General features: G+C 37.3%; 5 protein-coding genes across 8 annotated transcripts; 2 read left to right on the top strand and 3 right to left on the bottom strand.

Annotated features, from left to right (window-relative positions):
- Positions 1 to 1,144: 1,144 nt before the first annotated feature.
- Positions 1,145 to 22,212, bottom strand: LOC124307509 (serine/threonine-protein kinase SIK2-like). 2 transcript variants are annotated; one of them, XM_046769238.1, is made up of 12 exons: positions 22,057 to 22,212; positions 20,799 to 21,005; positions 20,430 to 20,576; positions 20,018 to 20,338; positions 19,801 to 19,924; positions 19,328 to 19,551; positions 19,091 to 19,239; positions 17,890 to 18,422; positions 17,344 to 17,756; positions 1,864 to 1,950; positions 1,619 to 1,764; positions 1,145 to 1,503 (listed from the first exon to the last, which is right to left on the bottom strand). In XM_046769238.1, exons 2-12 carry the CDS (start codon positions 20,922 to 20,924, stop codon positions 1,434 to 1,436), a joined length of 2,340 nt encoding a protein of 779 aa, XP_046625194.1. In that variant the 5' UTR covers positions 20,925 to 21,005; positions 22,057 to 22,212; the 3' UTR covers positions 1,145 to 1,433. The 2 variants fall into 2 exon arrangements, with proteins under 2 accessions (XP_046625194.1, XP_046625195.1); XM_046769239.1 differs by lacking the exons at positions 1,145 to 1,503; positions 1,619 to 1,764; positions 1,864 to 1,950 and adding an exon at positions 13,425 to 16,274.
- LOC124307513 (tRNA pseudouridine synthase A) lies at positions 1,957 to 3,662 on the bottom strand. Its single transcript, XM_046769247.1, has 4 exons — positions 3,477 to 3,662; positions 2,772 to 3,152; positions 2,245 to 2,539; positions 1,957 to 2,166 (listed from the first exon to the last, which is right to left on the bottom strand). Exons 1-4 carry the CDS (start codon positions 3,526 to 3,528, stop codon positions 2,094 to 2,096), a joined length of 801 nt encoding a protein of 266 aa, XP_046625203.1. The 5' UTR covers positions 3,529 to 3,662; the 3' UTR covers positions 1,957 to 2,093.
- Positions 6,561 to 7,800, top strand: LOC124307514 (probable N-acetyltransferase san). The gene is made up of 4 exons (XM_046769248.1): positions 6,561 to 6,779; positions 6,919 to 7,075; positions 7,249 to 7,415; positions 7,525 to 7,800. Exons 1-4 carry the CDS (start codon positions 6,772 to 6,774, stop codon positions 7,700 to 7,702), a joined length of 510 nt encoding a protein of 169 aa, XP_046625204.1. The 5' UTR covers positions 6,561 to 6,771; the 3' UTR covers positions 7,703 to 7,800.
- On the bottom strand, positions 7,929 to 11,806 carry LOC124307510 (hormone-sensitive lipase). Of its 2 annotated transcripts, none has more exons than XM_046769240.1 (10): positions 11,248 to 11,806; positions 10,962 to 11,163; positions 10,673 to 10,886; positions 10,316 to 10,506; positions 9,981 to 10,260; positions 9,594 to 9,816; positions 9,314 to 9,507; positions 8,896 to 9,242; positions 8,701 to 8,826; positions 7,929 to 8,618 (listed from the first exon to the last, which is right to left on the bottom strand). In XM_046769240.1, exons 1-10 carry the CDS (start codon positions 11,607 to 11,609, stop codon positions 8,547 to 8,549), a joined length of 2,211 nt encoding a protein of 736 aa, XP_046625196.1. In that variant the 5' UTR covers positions 11,610 to 11,806; the 3' UTR covers positions 7,929 to 8,546. The 2 variants fall into 2 exon arrangements, with proteins under 2 accessions (XP_046625196.1, XP_046625197.1); XM_046769241.1 differs by having other exon boundaries at positions 11,369 to 11,505.
- Positions 12,273 to 13,619, top strand: LOC124307515 (39S ribosomal protein L41, mitochondrial). Of its 2 annotated transcripts, none has more exons than XM_046769250.1 (3): positions 12,273 to 12,437; positions 12,792 to 12,953; positions 13,098 to 13,619. In XM_046769250.1, exons 2-3 carry the CDS (start codon positions 12,794 to 12,796, stop codon positions 13,421 to 13,423), a joined length of 486 nt encoding a protein of 161 aa, XP_046625206.1. In that variant the 5' UTR covers positions 12,273 to 12,437; positions 12,792 to 12,793; the 3' UTR covers positions 13,424 to 13,619. The 2 variants fall into 2 exon arrangements, with proteins under 2 accessions (XP_046625206.1, XP_046625205.1); XM_046769249.1 differs by having other exon boundaries at positions 12,787 to 12,953.
- Positions 22,213 to 22,643: the final 431 nt, after the last annotated feature.

The raw sequence follows: 22,643 nt of genomic DNA, 5'->3' as shown, positions 1-22,643 counted from the left end.
TTCCAGTTAGTTCGTAACTCATGAATCGAAGACTCGAAAATCCGTTTGTCGAACTAACAGATGACGGGAATTCACTAAATAATCTCACGATTCGGTAGAATGGCAATTTGTCATTTTTTTCCAGTAATACATTTTTTCATATGTTCAAAGACCATTTTCTATGTAAATGAGTTGTTTGAGACGGATGATTCCTGAGAGACTTACGTTCCTTTCGACGAGTGGAATTTTTTCGGATCTTAAAATTTTTTAACTCCATTTGATCTCGATAATCAAGATTGAAACCAATTTTGCGGAGGCATGTCTTTTAGAATCATCACCAATCTCGACACTAAAAATCATTTGTTAAAACTCCGATGCATAAGTTTTCTACATCCTGTACAAATTTTCAAATACTCATATTTTTTTCTTTTAAGCCAACCTCATTATTATACTCAACTACGTTAAACTCGCGATAAATCGAGTCCGGAAATGCATGTTTGAACGAACAAGAATTCCCCGATTCTTATTGACCGTCATTAATTTAACTTATGTTAAATTTTCATCTCACCAGGTTTTTATAATGTTAGAATTTTGAAATTGTGATTTTCTACATGTGATCGATTTTTTGAGTCGCCAAATATTTAATGTAATGTTACTCAACTCACCAAAGACGGTCGTTAAACTTGCCAAAAATTTGATACTAATGAACAGGATCATGTCGACGAAAATATGAAACACTGTCTCGCCCTTCGGCGTGCCTCGAAAAGCGCCGGAAATCAGGAGTTCAGCACATATATATGAAAAGCCAGCCTTCGCGAGTCAAATGGTCGTACTGAACTGAAAGGATTGGCAGAAATATTTTCCGTGACAGCGCAGAAGAGAGAAAGAAATCAGTATAAACGCAACGCACGTGGTGGTGAAATCAGTGAAGGCTGAAGAGTTATTCGAAAAAATGAATGAAAGTGCAAGTTATCACAAAATTTATGTACGACCTTTACAATTCATTTACTGCGTTGCATCAAAATAATTCTTTTTATAATCATCAATACCGCATCTGGACAAATTTCTTAATCGTCAGTAAATCGAAAGAGAAATGGCCGCTTCTATTTTTGAAACATTACGCAATACTGTGCTGAAATATAACTGAATAATTAACAAGTTCGACGACATTAATTTTGGTTTTTATTGACCTTAATTAGTTTGTGTAAATTTAAAACCATTCCAGCAAATATGGAATTGATTAATCCTTTTCGCATTATTGCTTACTTTCACATATGCTCATACTAATTTTCTCTTCAATTCAATCCGTTATTTACAATAATAATTATTAGAATGTAAAACAAGAAATGAGGAGAATACTGTATGTCAAAGATTTAATACATTATACGTGTTATTAAATCAGGGTATATTGCATCTATTATATTATAATTGATAATCAATTTGGAAGCATGACATTAACTGATAATGCTGTCTTCGCGGATATCGTAGCTATGTCTGCACAGTGTAGCCAACCATTGAAGCATCCTAGGAATCGATTAAGGAAAATCTTGGAAGTGTATGATGAAACTTTGACAAGAGTATAAAATGAAAGATGAATAAAAGTATAGATTGTCACTAAAAGTCATCAGATCAAGGATACGACTTTTCACTCTGCTCGCTCTCACAGATGTAGTTCAGTATGTAGTCTTCCTTGAATTTGACAATCTCATCATTGACCTCTGGCCATTCTAGAGCCTCGTGAATTCCATCCGAACTATATCGTTTGTTATATCTGTCGTAATGAACCTAGTGGCGATAAATATGATTCAACCGAACAAGTAAAACAAGGCGTTTTTGCAGAAAGTAAAAATACAAATTAATGAAGATATCGTATTTTTCTCGAACCTGATCCAAAACTAATCCTAAACTAGGCGCCATCGGAATGTCTAGCTTCCCTGGTCCAAAAGCTGCATTCAAAGTTTCTTCCGATGTCTGAGTTCTGATAATGGCTATAACCAATGCAACCATTTTTCGAATTTGGTGCAACATAAAACTTTGCCCCTTGATCTTAAGAGTAACAAATTCCATATCATTGATGACGAACGGATCGCTACACGAGCAATCTATCATATATCTCATTGCAGACGGATCCAATGGTTTTCTGCGAATAAAAATTCACCATTTGTTATTCGCGCTATTAACGTAAACCTGAAAAGGAAAATTCTATAAGCTCATTGGTCTTACACTTTTGATGTAAAATTATGGAAATTATGAGTTCCTTCATACAGTTTCAGCACCGATTGGACCTTCTCAAGTACATCTGGCTGTATCCGGTACTTGTGGAATGGTTCTCCATTGATAACAGAAAGCTCCTCAATTTTTTTATCAACGTCATATTCCTCGTTTAGCACTTCCGAATCTGGCGGCTTTTTTGCAAAGGCGAAAGTTGGCATCGTGTAGATATAAGACCGAGCATCACAGCTGCTTTTACTGTTGAAACCTTTCGTTACCCTCTTTATTCCAAAAACTCTGATTTCTTCGGGCAAAAACGCATTTATATCTTCCTTCTTCCCATGCTCAGCTGTGAAAATGATCTGAATGGTGAATCAATCCTTGATATAACTTTGAATATCTCGCCTAAGTACAAAACGTCGCCTATTATTAGGTAATTCAAGGCCAAGTATACATGTTGAATATTGAAAGTAGTCGAAGAGTCAGATATGTTTACGTCGCAGATCGGCTAACTCACTACCACAAGCGTGTCCTAAAAATTCCATGCACAGTCGTATTTGCCAAAAGTATTTTAATCTTACGTAGTTTCAGAGAGACAACCTGTCTGACTGCAGAAACACCTTTGTCTGTTCTAGCGGCTCTTTGAAACTGAATTGTCTGTATAGTTTCAAAAGCTTCATCATTTATGAGCTTTGCTTGGAGTAAAGCCTGTATCAAGTCCTCCTCTATCGTTTTCATTTGTGGATTTCTCTGCATACCGTAATAATTTTTTCCCAAATAACCCAAAAGCATTGCCACTTTTCGCTTCTTCACTCTGTCCGCATTATCCAATTTTTGTTTCTTGTTATCGCTATCCTCTGGCGGCTCTTCTATCAGCCTTTTGTTATCCAGAACTGGAACAGCGACGTTCTCATCGACAACTGGGGCCAGGGCAGAGAACATTTTCCTGCATTTAAAAGACCCTAGGGAAAAGTTGACAGGTTATGTTCAGACAATGAAGTGTAATCTCAAAGTGTGGAAAATTTGAATTACACTAAGAGAAAACACAAAACTTTTATGCAATAATGAAATATGCCTTTTATTGGAATACTGAGAGAGGTAACACGCAACATGCACACGGCTATTATCGATAAACAAGTCTAACGGATTCGAAATGTTTACGATGAAGAAAAATTTATTACGATTGGTACTTCTCAGCGAATAGGCGACTAGGTTATGAGCCCTGCACTGAGGAGTCGTAATGATGGACTGAAGTTAAGTATAATGTGGAATAGACTAGTACTTACGGAACAACCAAAGATTATTGACAAGTGTCTCCTTGCAAATATAGCGATACATTTGTGGACGCAGTTTCCTTATGCACAAAATTCACCTCGTTTACACGCGAGGAAATATAGATACCTTCAAAACATGCTGAAGTAAAAAGCTGCACAACCAGCATGCAACATACTTATATCCACTGTGTATATAGAGATCCACACACTGTTGAGTGATCGCCTACGCCTATGGTTGTGGTGTCATGGAGTAATCACATTCTGTCAGAGAGCCAGCCTTATGGGGATTGTGTACGACAAGAACGGAATGGTAACTTACCGACATCAACAATTATGGCAATCAGTAGGCGATCGGTAGTAGCGGTACGGCTGATGCATTCACCTAGAAGATCTAGAATCATGCGTTTTTCTTCACTTTACAATGAATTTATTATCATTTGCTTCTACAGTCTTTAGCTCTATTATTTCTGTTGATAAGAAAAAATTATACGTTTCTTAATCAACATTAAGCCGGCTTGTAAATACTGAGCCTTCGACTTTTTCTAAGAAAGCTCCACTTTCCTTAATAACCAAAAAATACCAAGTCGACGCGCTAAAGACGTCAAACTTGAAAACTTTAATTAATCTGTAAAAAAACCTTAAATATCTAGGACTTGTCGGAAATTTCTGTCGAATCCCAATCCGCATCTGCGTCTTCTCAAATCCGACACATTACGATGCGGATTGTTTATTCTCAGATGCGAATCAAGTCCGGAAGGGAGGTTGGAAGGCATGCATTATTGTGTGGCGTGACGGTCGGCGGTCCTCTTCGACGCGAAGTCTTCGAGCTCAGCATCTCTCCCCATCCAGCGTACCACGGAACGCGATAGATGATCCAGAGATGCGTTTTGCCCATTCATACGATCACAGAGGTCAATCGAATAAAGCAATGATTAGTAATGACTGAATAATTGGATCGAATATCGTTAGGATTAAAAAGCTTATAAGCTTATAAATGATTCCAAGATTTTTGTACCGCGGAGTCGTTTTTATGTTTCAGGAGGGGAATCTCTGTGTTCGTTTGACGCTGTGGATTAAAAAAGTTAGTAACATCACGATACATCGCGGCCTTCCTACCCTCGCCTGATTCCCAACGGAACCACCCAACGGAAATGTTGAAAAGAAAAACTCACACGCAAATCCACTAACACAGCGACGGATCCCAAAACGACCACCTACCTACCCGGTTACCTATATTCGATCTAAACGATCCCCCATTTTTTCCAACACACATCATTCTTCCTCATTCGCGCCGTGGTCACTGTGACTTACTTTTTCGTTGATCACCTGTAGGGAGCAAAATGTTGCTGTACTGTAGTCAGCCAGGTGCAATAAATATACTTCGTTTAATTATTTCAATGATGCTGGAAACTATTGGTACATCAACATTTTGTAAAATTGATTAGTAACATATCCTGTATGCTCATCAGTAATTATCTAAGCGAGGTAAATCTGCAGTTAATTTGTACTTGCTGAATCGTAAAAAATTCGAAACGATTCAAGGTACGGCATGAAATTCGATTACGTTACATTATGCCAGACTGTGAAATTTCATCAATTTAACGATCATGTGAATATGATTAAACGACCGTGTAATTAACCCTCTGGTGAATCCATCGCTTAAACGACAGCATTGGAAAATCGAAACGTAGAGTCGTAATTCGTATAGAGTTATCTCAAAAGTAACTAAACACAATCTGTTATCCTAATACCTATCGCGATGCTCATTCCACTTTCAGCAACGGGCAAAATTTCTAAATTCAAGTAAGCTACTGCCAATTAGATTGCAAAAATAATGATTTTACTGAAAGAAAAGCACCGTTGCGATCGTGAATGAACCTATCCAGGCAAGAAATCGAAACAATTTGTGTAACAATTGTTACCGCCACGCCACGTGACAGAGGAAAACCAGGGAAATACCCGTAACCTAACACATGCAAACTCACCAACGTTGCCAAGTAATGGAGAAGTTACTCGGATGTCTCTGCTTAACTCTGGAAACGACGAAAAACAAAACTCCAGTTAATTTAGCAAACAGTGCCGACGTGCATGTAAGCTGGAGATTTTCACTACTCTAATTAATTATCACTGTTATCTATTTCCATATTTATTCACCGCATGTTATTCAAGGAAAAAAATTCGGTTTCAAAGGGACTATTTTGAGTTATTAAAAAATTATCATCCTAAGTATTCTTACTTTCTCCAGGTTGCTCCATACTTTGAATGTAGTAGTTCTCATAGTAGCTGTTCAGGTTGAATGGTAACGCACTTCTAATTAGGCTGTTATAAGGAAATAGTAGAATTTTACCTACACTCATTACACACGCGTCAGTTTTTACGTCACTAAAGACTGTCCGTGTCAAAAAAAAACTTTTTCTTCATAATATTTCAGTAATTTTTGATGCACTAAGAAATGAACTACGCAACAGAATAACAAAAAACTCATCACATCAGCACAAATATTAAATATCTACGACACTATTAGACATACCTATGGATTTTGTTGTAGCGATCGTATATCACTTCTCGTACCCGAAATAAACGCGACGAAATAAAAATGGAACGTCCTGAAGTAAATAGCATCGGATGATTTGATTCTGTGAATTCACCGAAAATATTTTACCAATTTAGTCATACAGTTGAAGTACGTAACAGTCGAATCGCTATCGTCATTTGTTCAGCGTTGAAAAAACCGGTCGCAGGCATACTTCACTGAAACGATCCTCTTGGTGACTTTGAACTGTTTATTTGACGATCACTAACAATGCCAGCCTCACAAACCGGGTTAATGACAAAAAAAATCCTCACACTAAGCAGAAATTCGCACAAATTCGACATTCAGCACGCGACCGAAGCACGTTCGAACTTCTCATCTTCCCAGAATTCCGTGAGTTACCTGAAGGCAGCCGCTGCAGAATCACGCTTGTGCTAGCGGCTGAGCGGCAAAATAAAAAAAAAAAGAACATCGCAATTTTGACTGTCGGTACGTCGACATGAGGGGTGTTCTACTTTGCTGACTGATACTGCTTGTAGATGTCTTCACAGGGCGTCCACTAACCCTATCCCGCCTATTCGTATCTTTACCACCTTCACCTAGCTCCGACTGCAGACGAAATTTTCGGAGGGATTCGAAGTACCGCACGAATCGCTCATTTTGATCTGAATATTATTTATTGACGACTACAGTACCTTACCTGACTAGCGTTTTCACGCATTTATTTGTAGAAATTTATTTATTTCGAGATAGGTGAATATCTATTAACGTATAATGACAAGGTGAGTAACCGTGTGTCCCAAATTTGAGGTTAGACTGTCGACCGTTGCTGCATGCTCGACGAATTGTATTTAAAAATATTTTTGCCCATTATACCTTGCAACTATATAGCAATAATTATTTTCCTTTATCAACGCACAGATCAAAGATAGAATTGGGGGATGTTACACCCCACAACATAAAGCAATTGAAACTGCTTAATCAAGTCGTATTTCCCGTCTCGTATAACGAGAAATTCTACAAAGACGTCTTGGAGGCTGGCGAGCTGGCTAAACTCGCTTACTATAATGACATTGTGGTATGTTATTTAATTCGACTCATAGATAATTATATATCCCTGACAAGCAAAATTTAGTCTCCTTTCACACATGTGGTATTCCAATCCTAGCTACACAGATTTACGTATGAAACAGTTCGGATGTCACTAGCATAAATATTTTCAAACAGTTTATCTTCAAACACTAATTTCAGGTAGGGGCTGTGTGTTGTCGTGTAGATACCTCAGAGAACTCGCGCCGTTTGTATATAATGACTTTGGGATGTTTGTACCCTTATAGACGATTGGGGATCGGCACTGTTATGGTACAACATGTACTTAATTATGTCTCTAAAGACGGGAATTTCGACTCGATATTCCTGTAAGTTATTTGAGTTACTTATTTAATTTACAAAATCTCCACACATAGTCTAAATTGAACTGAGCGCATGAAGTTCTTTTATTAACGTGCTGCTTCTGCTTTTGATCAGTCACGTACAAGTTAACAACGAGGGGGCTATTGATTTCTACAAAAAGTTCGGCTTTGAAGTTGTTGAAACGAAAAAACATTACTACAAACGTATCGAACCTGCAGACGCACATGTGTTACAAAAAACTTTGCGCCCGCCAACAACAGCTAACCATCAAAATCAATCAGCAAGTCAATGAATAAATTCTCTTCATGTATCAATCTTCCATCATCTGTTTTCATCGTATAATGTTATCTGCTGTACAAATTGTCAATAAAAATTGTTCCTTATATCCAATTTTTGTACAACCTATCGTGAAAAATTTAGCACTAGCAATAAAATGGACAGTTCTAATCAATTTCAATTCGAATTGAACCACATACAAACAGTGTCAACACTGAAAATTGAACACGATCTAGGTGTTCACTAAAAAAACTCGAACATTTATTGTTTGGTTAGTGTACAACATAGATAAATTTAGTTAGCTTCATAATTTTTCAATTACATCTGTTACAACATAGATAAAGTTCAACTCTGGTAGGGAAAAATTCTTGAATTCACGTAACTTTCACCGGTTCGTAATATAAATATAGCATCGTCACGTATTTGTTACTTATCACCAATAACACATGAATTATTTCTGGAAAACTTCAATATACATTCCCAGCATAATAAGTACTTCAAAGAGATTTCACCTTGAATTATTGTGTAGCTGCTTGATCTTACATATATTTTGGAATCTCACCTGTCCTGTACGGCTTATGACCGTATTTTGGAATACAACTAAATTGACTAAATTCATGTATAGAAATAGATCGCTCATTAGAATAAATATAATACAATTCATTTAAATATTAGATGTGCAAGCCAACATATAGTAACAATTGAATCCTGTAGTTAGCAACCAGAAGCTTATTACCTAAATGGTTATTATGTGAAGCAGGTGCTTCGAGTGGCTTCAATAATCCACGATTCAAGACTAGTACTCTTTCACAACTTTCAACATTCGAAATTCGCAATGCACCTAGGTAATTGGTAAATAACTATTTATATTCCAACAGCTCTCGTATTCGTCGTACACAAAGATTAGAGCCATCACTTGCTTCCTTTGATACCTAAGAAAAAAAAGAGTTCCAATTTATGGAGTAATATAAAATTTGACAATTTCATTAGCGTTCAATACTATACACTATTTACCAAGCAGAAATTAAGAAACCCATGTGGTAATCCAGAAAGTATATCCAGCGTCACTGGATTTCCCAACGTTTTCAATTTTCTAGCAAACATCACACAATCGTCCAAACAAGGATCTAGTTCCAGAGTCTGCACACACCAAATAATTACTTATTCCACTGTTATTAAAGAAATACTAAAATGATACGTTATATTTACCAAAATTTTGACTGGCGGTATTTGTGCCAATGTACTGCCAGATGCTAAGTATGGACTTAAGTGTGGATCTCTAGGCACAGTGAAGACGAATTCATCAGAAGGACTTTTTTCGCCTTCAGCATCCAGGAATCGTGCCTTATTACCACCGCCGAAGCTCCAGCCAAATAAAGACCACGATTTCTCATTTCGTGGATGCTTTTCCTCTTTAGTTCTTTCCCCGTTTGAGACGGCTGCTAAATTCTCAGATGATTTATTTTTGTACAAATCTAAGAACTGAGTAATGTACTCCTGCGATTGCGTTTGTTCTCGCAAATTCGCCTTGCTAGGAGTAGCAGCATCTAGGGTGACTGAAACAACCAATTGTCAATGTCTTTCACATATCTCACTTCTCAATAAAGTCTTCTCCATAAATATTGACCTTGTACTGCATCAGCTTCAGCAAGACTGACCGAGTTCAAAGTAGAATCAGATGGGAATGAAGGCAACTTGTGCTCTTCATTAGTTTCATCACCATTAGGACTGAGTGCAAGTGCTATCAGATCGCTTTCGCTTACTTCTGCAAACGACTCGGTCTCTGATGCTTGACACTCCCCGTTCTCTCTCTCCTTAGCCCTACAAATGATAAATTGTGATTAATTTACAATTGCTATACACAGTATTCTACTGAAAAGTCACCCAACAAAAATTTTATCGTATACCGTTGAGACTGTTGACTTTCGCCCGAAGCATAAGCTTTCAAACATCGCATCATAAATCCGAATGGCAGAAGCGGATCCGTAAGACACAACAAGCGGGCCGGAGAAGGTATGAACTCGACCAAAACTGGTGTGTATGCCATGAAAATTCCATCTGGTTTTCGAACATTCAGCTCTAAACATTTTAAAGTGGCTCCCAAGTTTAGATTAGCTCCAGCAGAGTCCCCTGTAACCGTTTCCAATGAATAATTATTCCAGGCAAAGAAATAATATTGCTCCGAGAAGTGTTTTGGCTTCTCATAAACTTAGATGCTCAAAAATTGCAAAGTATTGTTTTTCACATTTAGTTGTGGTTCTAGCTGTATAAATTTACACAACTATACGGCATACCTGCAAGGATAACTTTCCGCGCTGAACTTCCCAACAGTGTACTGGCATTTTTTAAAGCCCATGCGTAAGCATAAAATACTTCTTCCAAAGCTCGAGGATAAGGAGCTTCTGGAGCTAAACTGTAATCTATACTCAGAATTGGAACACCAAGCTGGACCGCCCAATCACGTAAATAAACTTCATGAGAACGTGAGCTTTGGGCCACAAACCCACCCCCGTGACAATGAATCACTAGTCCTTCTGACAGAGGCAATGACTGATCAACTCCACATGAGCCGATCTGCGGAATACAGTTATATGAAAGTTAGTTTTGGTCTGTAGACTGACAGGCTTACCATCCCTTGTCTGTGATGAGAGCTCAGAAGACGAACAGACAGAGGCATCTCTCCTAAGTGACTACATGGTACGGGAATGGAAACCATCGCACCATTTTCAGATTCAAGAACCAGTTCCTCGGGAGGGATTGAAATCATTTGGTTCACTGCAAGTGTGGGCATCATCATAGCAGGCAACCGTTGAACCAAATCTGAAAAGTTAAGACACTTATACCTGTCTGTAGTTGCAATAATGTTAAAAACGAATATTACAATAAAACAAAAATTTCAACTTTGGTAATTCGTAATGTAAATAATAATTTAGAAATAGAGTTAGAAATATAGTTTCAGCAGTAATAGATTAACAATATTATGCACCTGTTTCATTTAGCAGCCAGAAGTCCTTGCAAAAATTGATGTCAGCACATTGAGAAATATTAACTATACGCCGTGCCCTTGCCTCTGGATCGACTAGATATTTTAACGAATTGGTACACCTTCCGATAAGCGTTCCATTCGCGTAATATACTTCACTGAAGGAGACCATGCAAAGTGATATTGTTTTCAGCACTCGTTTAATGCTGTCGCAAAACTGTGAAGATAAATGGCATATCTCGAATCAAAAGAAATCGATAAGTTCATATATAAAATTAGTAAAATTATATACCTGGAATCCTAAGCATCTCCCATAAAAACTATACTGATTGACACTTTCCGTTTGATCTAAGAGCTCCTGAGGACTGTGAGAATCCGAAGAAAACAGAGAGGGCTTTTCATTGACAGGTGTATCGCTCCATAAATAAAGAGTTTTCAAATGTTGTAAGCATGTGCACAAAGATGCTAACAATTGCAGACAAGCTTCTACCTCTCTGAAAATAGTTAAACGTAATGTGTGAAAACATTGTCACTATTGAAATAATCTTTAGGAATCGATCGTTATCTAGATCGCATACCTCATGTAATAACTTTTGCGGAATAAAACGGAATCTCGCTGGCAGCATAGCTGGCGGCAGACGTAGACGGAATGTAATATACACTTATCAACTATTGAGAGAAAACTTCGATAACCGTTACCCGGTGTTTGAGAGTCAAAATCAAATAGCGGTGCTATCTTGGATATCTCTCGATACAACGGACGGACCTGCTCCAAGTGATCCAGCATTGCTGATAAAGCTGCATTTAAGCGAAAACCAGCCTCACTATGATCAGTTGCAAAGTATTCGGCATTAGCTTTACATAACTCACGCAAAGCACCCCAATGCGGTGGTTCTAGCTCAGCGAATGGTTTGGCAAAGTCATAATCAAATGTAGACATTGTATATGAAGTTTATATTACAAAGTTTTAAATAAATAAATATAAAATGTGATTAATTCATTAAATATATTATCTATGGGATTGTTATTTGTGTATTAATGATAAAACTTTTGAACTTTCGCGGACGATTCAACGACAAGAAATGGACGGAAGAATTTAAAATACGTTCGAACTATTTCTCTGTTAAATCATGATTTCGTCACCGTTGTTGTTTGTCACTTCTTCCTGTTGACAGTGTATACACGTAGACGCGAACATTGCCCTGAGGTCAAAGTCGAATAGGTTAGAATGAACAAATCGTTTACTCAGCACTGAAATATCTTGACCGATATCATTGAAACCGTTGAATTCCGCAAATTATTGACCGTCCAACTGTATCAATCGGTCTTCCATCGTTCAGGAAATTTTTATCCTCGATTGACGTTTAACATTTGCCTGCGGGCCGCCATATTGATTTAAATGTCATGCACGCAACACGCACGACTCGAGTGGCCGACTTTCAATTGTTGATTTTCAATATCGTACGCTAGCGCTGCATGTAGAAATTTAAAGACAACAATCGATCAGAGAATAATTTGTAAGTTGAATTATTCTTTACATCCTGAATTTTTCAACTGTCTGCATTGGATTTTCTCATATTGTTATTATTTAAAAGCAGTAAAATTGCACTGCTATGCTCCCCCATTGACTATCAAAATGCAAGGCAAGGTGTAAATTCTATGTCACGTGGTTCCGAAACCTGCCTATAACGCGTGTTTAATTAAGTGTATTCGGTTTGATACTGTTTGATATCGGTTCCTGCGGTGTTCTCAGGTTCCGTACTCACAGGTATGTAAGTACTGATATTCCTTTATAATTAATTAATCTAAGAACATTTCATCATTAAGTCCACAACTCGCTACTCATATCGTAATAAGTTTGACTACACACATGTTTGAGACAGCCGATGGCCAAATATTGTGCTGAATGAAAGTTAACCTCAAACTGTTGTGAAGATGAATTCTATTTTAAGCTTAATCCATGTCTCATGTTTATTCTTTTGGCGTTGCTTATTTTTTCCTTGATGCTATAATATGACACGTAGAGAAAATGTAACTGTAATGTCAGAGTAGAAAGAAGAGGAAAATTTCTGGGTCTGGTTATTAGTCGTGAATAATTCTTGATATATTTTCACAAGCTTAGCCATGGCTTCTGCCTGCATGATTATACAGAGGAGTATCACGACAAGCTGTGTCTGTCACGGGAAGCGTAACTTTCGGAAATTCCTTTTATATAACAAGCGTGGTACCAAAAAATTCAAGGAACAACAGGCAATAAAACCGCATCCGCAAATTCCTATTGACCGTGAGTAACACCAAAAATATGTAAAATCGTTAACATGTTTCCTCAGTGACTAATTTTATGATCAGACTTCAATCACAGTACGAAATATCGATGGTAGGTTATCAAAGAACATTAATGAGGATATATTTCATTTTAATACTACAGGTCGTGGAGTACGACTCACTGGCTACTATCTTGGGGAAAAATGGATCGAAGTGCCTGAAATGATACCTGAAATAATTGTCCCATCGCTGGAAGGCTTTAATCTTAAACCTTATGTAGCTTATCACATCTCTGAAGTACAGCAGTCAGAATTCACCCCTAAAGACTTGTTCGATGCAGTGTATTCGAAAAAAATTACCGACGATTTCCGGAATAAAAAACTGGCTGAAGATGGTAGCCCCTTAAATCCTAGTGACAATGAAAAACTAACTGCCGAGGAGGCCAAGCTGTTGGCCGGGAAGACTGGCTGTGATCTTTTTGGTGATTAAATCCTTTACTCCCCATGTATTGTATAACCTAGTTTTATCATATTCGTAGTTTTGTAGATTTATCACGTTCTCCCAGATATACGTGAAGATGTGTTAAGATAAATGAGTTCTTATTATACCAGAGCCGATATTGTTTTTACGATCACATAGAGAAACTAGATTCTCGCATATGTGAAAATAAACACGTTAAACCTCAGTCTATTGTCTGCATACTTTCCTGAAGCTTCAATTTTTTATTTGAAACGAGATTATGGGAATCGACACAAATTGATTTCGACTAAGGCTTGTTATACTCTTTATTTGTTACAATCTAAGCGCGTTCTAAATTACATACACTTATACTTATCTACAGATTATATATGGTAATTATTTACTATTATTTGTGATTGTTAAATGTCGAAAAATTAAGTATAAATTTAGATTGTGCCAGCATTTAGCTCTTGTTCACACACTAATGTAACAATCTGGGCCTTATTTGGTGGCTTAGCTCAATTTTGCTTGTGTTAATAGTAAATAATTACCTAAACAAATTACTGTAGTTATTGACTAGTATCAATGGCATCTTAGACCTTTTATGATAAATAATACATTGGTTTCAATTTACAAAATACCTATTCAATCGAACTTACACTGAGAATTTAAATCACTTTTGTTAAAAACTCAAGTTATTATATTTTATTGCTATTAAATGAACAGTACGTTTTACAAATCGATTCTTACACTATGAACTACGTGTTATACATAAAACTTATCATTTTGAATCGGGCTTTATTTTACTTTATTTCAATTTATCTTTGAGCTACTAACCAGGTTTCTTTTCAATTTTCAAACATAATGCGATGCACACCCAGTGTCTCATTTAAAATGAACGATGAAACAACAATTAGTCTACCTTATCTGCTATTAATCCGCTTATCAAAAGTTTTTGAGCGAAATTTGATTGTTTGTTGGGTAAAAAATGGCGAAAAATTTGAATAGTAAAATCGTTGTCAGTTGTGCGTGGCCGATATTGCTTCAATGCTTCCAAGTATCTTATGAATATACTAATCAAAGGAAGAGAACTGAATACAGAAGTCATTATGAGACTGATTCCATATATCTTCTATGCTTTTGTACGTACATAATAATAAATCTGCTTCAAGTGGTACAAAAACGCATAAAATTCTTAATAGTCGATATTCAAACATTAAAAAATGAGAGTCAAATTCATATTTATTGTCTCGATCTTAAAATTTTTTCTTTATAGGTTCTGATTCTATTATTAAACAGACTGTTCTAAAAAAGTATGCTCTAAATCATATCTCATAGCTTACACTGATATTCCGAACTCTTTCACTACGCTCTTACACCTTAGCTAACGTTCATTGCTACTATCATAATAATTATTCGTATCTAATTTCTATCAGTATTGGTACGACCAGCGGAAATCATGTAAGACCGTTTTCTGTATTACCTTTGCTTAGTCCAAAAATTCGTATTTCCATACTGATTTATCAAATATAATTAACTTATAGTTATACTTATTCGCTCAAAGTTTGATATTTTTTTCTTATTAAGAAGTACATTACTTCCACTTGTCATAGTTTTTGAAGGAGAGAACACAAGTTGATCAAGTCCGCTATAATATTTCAATGATAAAATTCAGAAGTTTATTCTCCGGACTTGTTGTAGCAACAGAAAATAACGTTTTTCATGCATATTATTATCTATTCAAGTTTTACTTTTTGCTAAAATCTTTATCGATGGACTAACATTTATTACCCAATGATATACTCATTGGATAAAATAATGGACAGTGACTTACTTCACTTGAGTTTCTGGGTTCCTCATTAGTAGTTAATATTAATAACGCTTGGTGTTTTTTCTTTAGTTTGAATCATCAGTCTGTGAAAAACATGGCTAATCAACAATTGAGTTATCTATGTGTGACAAAGATAACTTGTGCAATTAGCGAGTAATCAATCATTGATTCTATCTTCCATAATTTCAAATAATACAAGAAACATATATTTTATGTAGTATGGTGTACGCTTATTTTTCTGCCTGCCTTCTTTACTTAAAAGTGTACTCTTCTGTACTCCGACTAGTGAAAAAAAGTTGTAAACCATAGTTTTGCTATGTAAAGTATTGCGTGCTCCATAAAGGCAAAGTCTTCCTCATCTCGTATATTTGCAATACTTGTCTTCAACTCGTGCACGCACTCGCCAACGACTCATAATGCTAACTTATGCTCGGCGTAAAAAGACCTGTTCTGCCTCCCTGTTGCACAATCTACTATTACAGTTCTAAACAGCTAAATATGTTACACATAATAATGATCCGAAAGATTTCAAACTTTTCCAAATTTTCCTGATCTTGTCAGTATGATTCTTCAATTTAGATTTCAGATTGGCTGATTTTAAAATAATTTAAGTTATTATATGAGTTATTTGTATTTCCGAATCAAAAAAACTGAGAGCTAAAAGTGTGTCTACTACGACTTATGATAGTCGTCTGAAATAGTCAAAGTGGTAACAGAGCCCCTAAACAGATTGTTTCCTTTCTTTCCGTTTTTCTGTTTTGAATAACAAAGGATACGATTTAACAAAACCATTTAAGATATGTATCATATTCACAAAAAAGACGAGAGATTTTTTTAGGTCAACAGAACGTTTTTCGCGTGGTTTGCCGCAGAACTATATAATACATATCAAAAACGCATGTCAGGACTAGTATGCAGTACACAAGGTGTTCATTCCATAGGGTCTCCGGCGTTTTCAAATATTGTTGAGTGGGGACTGGTGCCGCTGGGCCACAAAAAACCTCCCACTCCACCAGTGGGCAGATACGAAGCCCCTCCACCCAGTCCTACCTATTGTTATAATTTTTATGTATTCATTTACATAACTCATTGTCGACTAATTTCTACATAGCGTGAAAAATTTGCAATTCGTGTAATCGTTTATTAAGACACAAATGAAAATTAATTGTAATAACTGTGAAACTGATTTAAAGGAATATCAAATTCATCCAACACTTTTTTTGAGTTTTCGTCGCAAGTTGTTCCCGCAAATATTCAATATCATTGCAGAATTATTAACGATTAATCAAATACGTAATGTTATTATTAGATTTGAGTAATTATGAGGAATTCCAATTGCATAAAGTTAAAATTTCACAAGTTCTTGTAGAATGAATTTTCCCGGAACTTTTTAAAAAAGCAGCAATTAACTGTCACGTATCTACAAATCATCAAACCCACAGATCGATTGGTTTTACACAAAGTAAATTAATTGACTACTAGGAGTCAGGGCACATCTTATCTGTGTGTAAATAAACGTATTATTCACTTCTTATCTCTTGAAAGACGGTTGGTTAGTTGATGATGTGTTTTGACTAGCGTGTGGCATTCTAATGTGTTCTTTGATATTTATGGGTCAAGGATTAGCATGCGGATGAGGTAATAAATGAAAGATTAAATAATAAATGCAACAACTTAAATAAAAATAATCGTTTATTCGAGTCTAATGAATAAATAACTGTAGGAACTAATCGCAGGTACTAGCTAAATGATGTTTGCAAGTCATATTCGAATTATCAATTATTCAACTATCATTTCTGTAACAGGTAACTAAGCTAAACTACGTCTAGTTCTAAGCCAAAAAATAGCATATAGTGTCATAGATTTAACATATTATAGAATTCGGGCATGATGATCACAGATAAAGCGCGTGTATACTGAATAGTCAATCCATTTCAAGAATTACTCATTTATTTCGTATATTTACCTAACTTGACAATCTGTTACAACTTCACAAAATAACGTACCAATATTGTACAAAATTCCCAGGGAAACTTGTTTCACATCTCTCGCGCTATTTGATAGTTGCCGATTCTATAATCCAGTTATTCTATAACTTAAAATTCTCTTACGAGATTACCTGCTGGCTCCACAGGAGTGTTCTCTCGGCTAACTGGCAGTCGGCAGCTAATCTAGAGGGCAAACTCTTCCATCTCTCTTCATCTCTATCCCTCTCGAGTTCACCATCTCCATGGCTCATGGATAAGGGTGGTAGGATTTGTGTACGTTGGGCCATCTTATAGCTATCTTGTCTGGGCACATGATCTCTTCGTCTATTTCCTGCACCAGATGCAGCAGGCGTTGGTGTCGGACTGCCACCACCTCGCTGGCGATGATATAAGTTTCGCTTCTGCTGCAGCATTCTTTGTTGAACAAGCAACTGCAACTGTGTTCCAGAATCAGCACGGATCTTAAATTGTGGCTGGGTCTGCGTTGGTGTCACCGGTGGTCTCAAATGAACCAGGTCTAGATGTCCTCGGGCTTTTCCAGAATCTAGAATCCATGAAGAAAGTTAAGTCCGGTCTCTAGGGATGAAAGAGCAGTATTATAACCATTTGCACATCTTCTGATTGACCAGTAATTGATACGTTTTAATAGCACCTAATGTAATGACATTTAACTGTACCTTGAATACTGCGCTGCTTTGCCGATCGATCTCCTCCTCCTTGCGGGCAAAACAGTAACCGTGGACCTCCGTCGGAAGCTCTGCGTCCTTGAGACACTCTTGATATTCTTGCTGCTACTAATGAAGGACTTTTAGGGGGTGGCGGAGTACACGACGGTAAACTGCTAGTAAAGCATCCTGTAGCAGTAAAGTCTGGAGGGCAACCCGAGTCAAAACTTGATTCAAATAAATCCGATGATGAACTGCCGTCACCGGTGAACAAGGACGTATGATTTGGAGGGTCTGTAGGAGGACTATCAAAATGATGTTGCTGATAATCGCTCAACCTTCGATTGACCATTTGACTGTCTATTCGTTGACTTATATCTCGGTCAAGACCAAGTCGGTGTTCTTCTAATTTTATTTGAGCTTCTCTCAGCTCGTCACCACTTGGTCCTTCTTCCAAATCTCCCTCCGCGCTACAGCAACCCTCATCTGTAGAGGAACTTGTTGAACTAAACCGCTTCCCAGCCCTGCTAGCGTCTTCTCTGGTTCTGCAAATAAATTTTCTCAGATTATACTTCAGAAACAGTTATACATTTCGAGCTTACATACTGACAAGCATAAAAAATACAAATTGATATATAGGTAGAGTTCAAGTAAATAGTGTGGGAGATGATGCAATAATAGATAGCTTGAAACCATTTTACTCTATTATATTCAGATATTTGCCGCATATAAATAAACTTTTCACAATCAAATGATACGATTAGAACAATTAGTAAGAACTGTCTGTGTTCGTTTCTATTCTGATAAGTTCTTTTAATTTGAAAAAAATACGAATGAAATTACAAAGCCAACTAAGCGCCGCGTCAGGATGCCGTTTCGAATTTTGATACAAGCGAGGAAAAAATAAAAAATTAAATTAAGAGTTACCGAAACTGAAAGAGACAGCTCACGATCTTCCAATCCGACCTGTCCAGACAAAATCCCCAATTTTCTCACTGATCATCGATCAACACCAATCAATCACTTCAACGTCCGACTAAGCTATCGCTGTAAATAAAAACCAAACTGTTAACATCTAACCTGACTGATATCCACGATAGGCAGGATTGGAAGTTTAATTTGTGATTCAAATAATACTTGGGAATCCGAACACCAAATTCAGAAAAAAGCAAAAAAACGAAACGCAAATGAAAACGACCAAATTCTTGCCCACCTCGATTTAAACTTCTCTTCTGTGCCACGACCTGGTGTAGGCCAGCAACTGGTGTTGTTACTAACATTTGTACTGCGATGCTGTTTCAACTTCTCCAACAGTAAAAAGTAGATAGCTGCGTGATGGTCATAGCTGTTGTTTCTGAGTGACTGTTAATTGAACGAGCAATTAAAATTAAATGAAATCATCATTGCAAATGTTGATCAAAGACTGTTCTCTATTTTTTTATAAACTCACCTCTCTGGTACGAGTCACGTCAATTCCAAGGCTGTGCATGAGACGTAAAATTTGTTCATTAGGCTCTTGAACAGTTTGCGTTGTCGTTACTGTTGCAATACCGGGAAGCTCTGCATCATTCGCATCCACAATGCCAGACATCCAACGATGTCTCTTTATTTGAGGAATCGTATATCGTTTTCCTGGCTCCAATACCAGCATCTTACGTATCAGGTTCTCGCAATCTAATTGCAAAAGATACCACTTGAAGCCTGACGTTTACGTCTACTTGCTGAGTATACAATTTTTTTGATTAGAGATTCTGACTTTCAACTGCGGCTGATTACACAGTCTAGTCTGTGTTACAGTCTAGACTGATAAAGTTAATAACCATTATAATACAAATTGCCCTGGTCGATTGCTCCATCCATTGCAGTAATGAAATATACATTCAATCAAAGCATTAATTATACCATATCATATTTTTTTATTACCTGTACTCATAAAATATGGAATACGAAATCTTCCGCTCAATACACGATCTCGTAATGATTGCAATGTAGATCCGTCAAATGGAAGAGCACCGCAAACTAACACATACAGAACTACTCCCAAGCTCTAAAATCATAAACAGTTGCAGTCAATTGCCTGGAAAAATGATTGCAGTTGTATGAAAACTTATCGATAATCATAATGCCTGAGTTAACTCACCCAGACATCAATTTCTGGGCCAGCATAGTGTTTTCCACGAAATACTTCAGGTGCGGCATAAGGTGGACTACCACACCATGTACTTAGTCGTTCCCCAGGTGAAAATCTATTACTGAATCCAAAGTCTGCAATTTTCACGTTCATTTGGGCATCGAGTAGCAAATTCTCAGCCTTCAAATCACGGTGTGCTACTCCTATCGCATGACAGTACTCAACTGCAGACAGGATTTGTGCAAAAGTTGCTCGTGCTCGTGGTTCTCCCATTCTACCATACCGGGCTATGTAATCAAATATTTCACCTTTGCTTGCATATTCGCATACCTGTGAAATGCAGTGAAAAATTTGCACGGTTATATTGATCTAGATATACATAGGTACAGTTAATGCTAGAAAAATTTTATTCATTCTTTACCATGTATATCATATTCTTAGTCTCCATAACTTGATAAAGCTTGACAATATGTGGGTGTTCCAATTGCTTCATTATCTCTACTTCACGGTACACCTTCTCCAGATTTGTCGAGTCCAGTTGAGTCTTATCTATTATCTTGATTGCTACCTATTATACACATCAAAATTGTAATTACACTTACAATAATTGACAGCTGAACAAAGTCATCATTGAAAATACAACCGGTTGAATGGAATATCAAAGTATGCCACATGCATTGATAAGCCAGAGTTTGGACTCAGACCATAGTTCGATAATCATTACATTAATAATATCGAAGTTTGAATTTCAATGTTTTTCTTGATTTTGATCAGATTTATCCTTAATCACCTCTGTTTTGGTGATTCGATGACGGGCTAACTTGACCACAGCAAAGTTACCCTTGCCGATGGTTCCTTCGATGTCATAAAATCCAACACGGATTTGTTTCTTACTCTGGCATGCGCTACCCTCCATTTTTTCTATCTTAATCTTAATTCGTTGAACGGTATTTGTATCAACCAATTAATTGGTTTCTTCACCGTTTTCTACAAGAACCTGAAAAAATGATTTAATCATATATGCACCATATAATTGTAGCATTAGTATTAGCCTTATTTGAGTTGTGTTTGAAGAAGGAAATGATGCTTCACGTGATACTTCAATGTAATTTGGGTTGCCTGCTATGCAGAAGCTTTTATTGTTACTGAAATCGTGCAATGTCTTTGTCTGTATGCAACGCGAGTATTCAAGTTCAATATCCAGTCTGCAGTTTCAAAAAATCCTGCAGTTTGGTGGAGGAATATTGAAATTTCCAGGAAACCAAGGAACGTCTAATGATATACAATTTGTAGGAAGCAGAAACACAATGAGAGATAGTAATTATATACATATAGGCTTAAAATGTAATTTTTGCTCTCGGAGAATGAGTTACGGATAAACGTTGGGGATTCAACCCTGACGCACTATTGTACATGATCCTGCCTAAAGGCTCAAATCGTGTTTTCTTTACATTAGATTTTTTTTCGATCCACATCTGTTTAACGTGCGTCATCGTGTACGCACCGATGATCATATATCGTTGGGTATGTATAATGTGTATGAGATAAAAATGATTCCTGCAACAAGTGCAGCAACGCGAAAGAACAAACGGTGACTATAATTGACGTCACGTACGTCCATATTATAACACTAGAAAGAACGTACGCGCGGTCTTTGAGTATGCATGTATGTATGTACTTATCGACGGGTATCTAGTTCGTATCAATAGTCGGTCGATACGCTGTTATTCGGCACTACTAATTTCGTTCACCTAGAAGTCGAGAAATCCTATAAATATCAAAAATAGAGATTCCGCGGTGCGCGTAGTGCGTGTAACTCTGGTATTTGACGTAACGCTTGCGTCAATTGTGACTTTGAAAAAAAAAGACTAGCGAAGGAGAGAAATGGGACGGGGAAAAAGTGTTGAGCAGAAGAAAAAAAAAAAAAAATGACAGTCTATGGAAGCGTTCGTGAAAGTTTAATCAAATCTCGGAACTTTCCCCACGTAGGTCTACTGCTATCGCGATCAACGGCAGCAAGTAACGGACACTGCAACATATTCACTTACCCAATGCAAAAGGATCCTAGCGCCCATGCCATCTGTTAGTGGTTAAAAATTGCCCGATCCTGTTGTCACGTACATTCAAACGACACTCAATCGGCCCATCGCGACTAACCGCGCGGCGAGACGGTTCGATACCGACTAACTGCCGGCCATATTGTTGCCGGCATCCCCTTGGCCGTCCCTGACGTCGCGATCCCCGCCGCTGTCGCAACCAGGGCCTGCCGTACGCACGCGTTATCTTTGACAATTGACGTCAGCCGGATAGCGGCCTCAACGTTAATTGCTTTAATGCAATTACACGGTAAATACAAGATCTATTCAGTCACCTACACACGGAGAGAAAAACCTCGGCGAAACTGTCTAGCGAGGCGCCCTGCGAGGCGCGGCTGGTACTTTGACTAGATACGGTACTGCTTGACGTCATTGAATGACGTCAATGTGTAACTCCCTAACCGACTCCCCCCCTTTTGGAAGAACATATTATTATCGCGCCAACGCAAGAACAGTACTATGTACCGCAAGCTTTCGAATATTCACAGGGGCTTTGTGGTTTAGCCTATATTATTATAATATTATAATACCACGGAGGA

Source organism: Neodiprion virginianus, chromosome 6 (genome assembly GCF_021901495.1).
Source record: "Neodiprion virginianus isolate iyNeoVirg1 chromosome 6, iyNeoVirg1.1, whole genome shotgun sequence".
Taxonomy (NCBI): domain Eukaryota; kingdom Metazoa; phylum Arthropoda; class Insecta; order Hymenoptera; family Diprionidae; genus Neodiprion; species Neodiprion virginianus.
This window is presented reverse-complemented; position numbering and strand designations above follow the sequence as displayed.

Excerpts from the sequence above, each read along its gene's own strand:
- LOC124307513 (XM_046769247.1), bottom strand. The coding sequence starts at position 3,528 with ATGTATCGCTATATTTGCAAGGAGACACTTGTCAATAATCTTTGGTTG. Across the intron at positions 2,540-2,771 it reads GGTTGTCTCTCTGAAACTAC|CTGAGCATGGGAAGAAGGAA; the intron begins GTAAGATTAAAA and ends TCATTTTCACAG. Across the intron at positions 2,167-2,244 it reads GTCCAATCGGTGCTGAAACT|GTTTACGTTAATAGCGCGAA; the intron begins GTATGAAGGAAC and ends TTTCCTTTTCAG.
- LOC124307510 (XM_046769240.1), bottom strand. The coding sequence starts at position 11,609 with ATGTCTACATTTGATTATGACTTTGCCAAACCATTCGCTGAGCTAGAA. Across the intron at positions 10,887-10,961 it reads GGAGATGCTTAGGATTCCAG|TTTTGCGACAGCATTAAACG; the intron begins GTATATAATTTT and ends TTATCTTCACAG. Across the intron at positions 10,507-10,672 it reads CTGGCTGCTAAATGAAACAG|ATTTGGTTCAACGGTTGCCT; the intron begins GTGCATAATATT and ends TTAACTTTTCAG.
- LOC124307514 (XM_046769248.1), top strand. Across the intron at positions 7,076-7,248 it reads CTTACTATAATGACATTGTG|GTAGGGGCTGTGTGTTGTCG; the intron begins GTATGTTATTTA and ends CACTAATTTCAG. Across the intron at positions 7,416-7,524 it reads AATTTCGACTCGATATTCCT|TCACGTACAAGTTAACAACG; the intron begins GTAAGTTATTTG and ends GCTTTTGATCAG.
- LOC124307509 (XM_046769238.1), bottom strand. The coding sequence starts at position 20,924 with ATGGAGGGTAGCGCATGCCAGAGTAAGAAACAAATCCGTGTTGGATTT. Across the intron at positions 19,552-19,800 it reads TCCATATTTTATGAGTACAG|ATTGCGAGAACCTGATACGT; the intron begins GTAATAAAAAAA and ends TTTTGCAATTAG. Across the intron at positions 18,423-19,090 it reads GAAGAGAAGTTTAAATCGAG|AACCAGAGAAGACGCTAGCA; the intron begins GTGGGCAAGAAT and ends ATTTATTTGCAG.
- LOC124307515 (XM_046769250.1), top strand. The coding sequence starts at position 12,794 with ATGGCTTCTGCCTGCATGATTATACAGAGGAGTATCACGACAAGCTGT. Across the intron at positions 12,954-13,097 it reads TCCGCAAATTCCTATTGACC|GTCGTGGAGTACGACTCACT; the intron begins GTGAGTAACACC and ends TTAATACTACAG.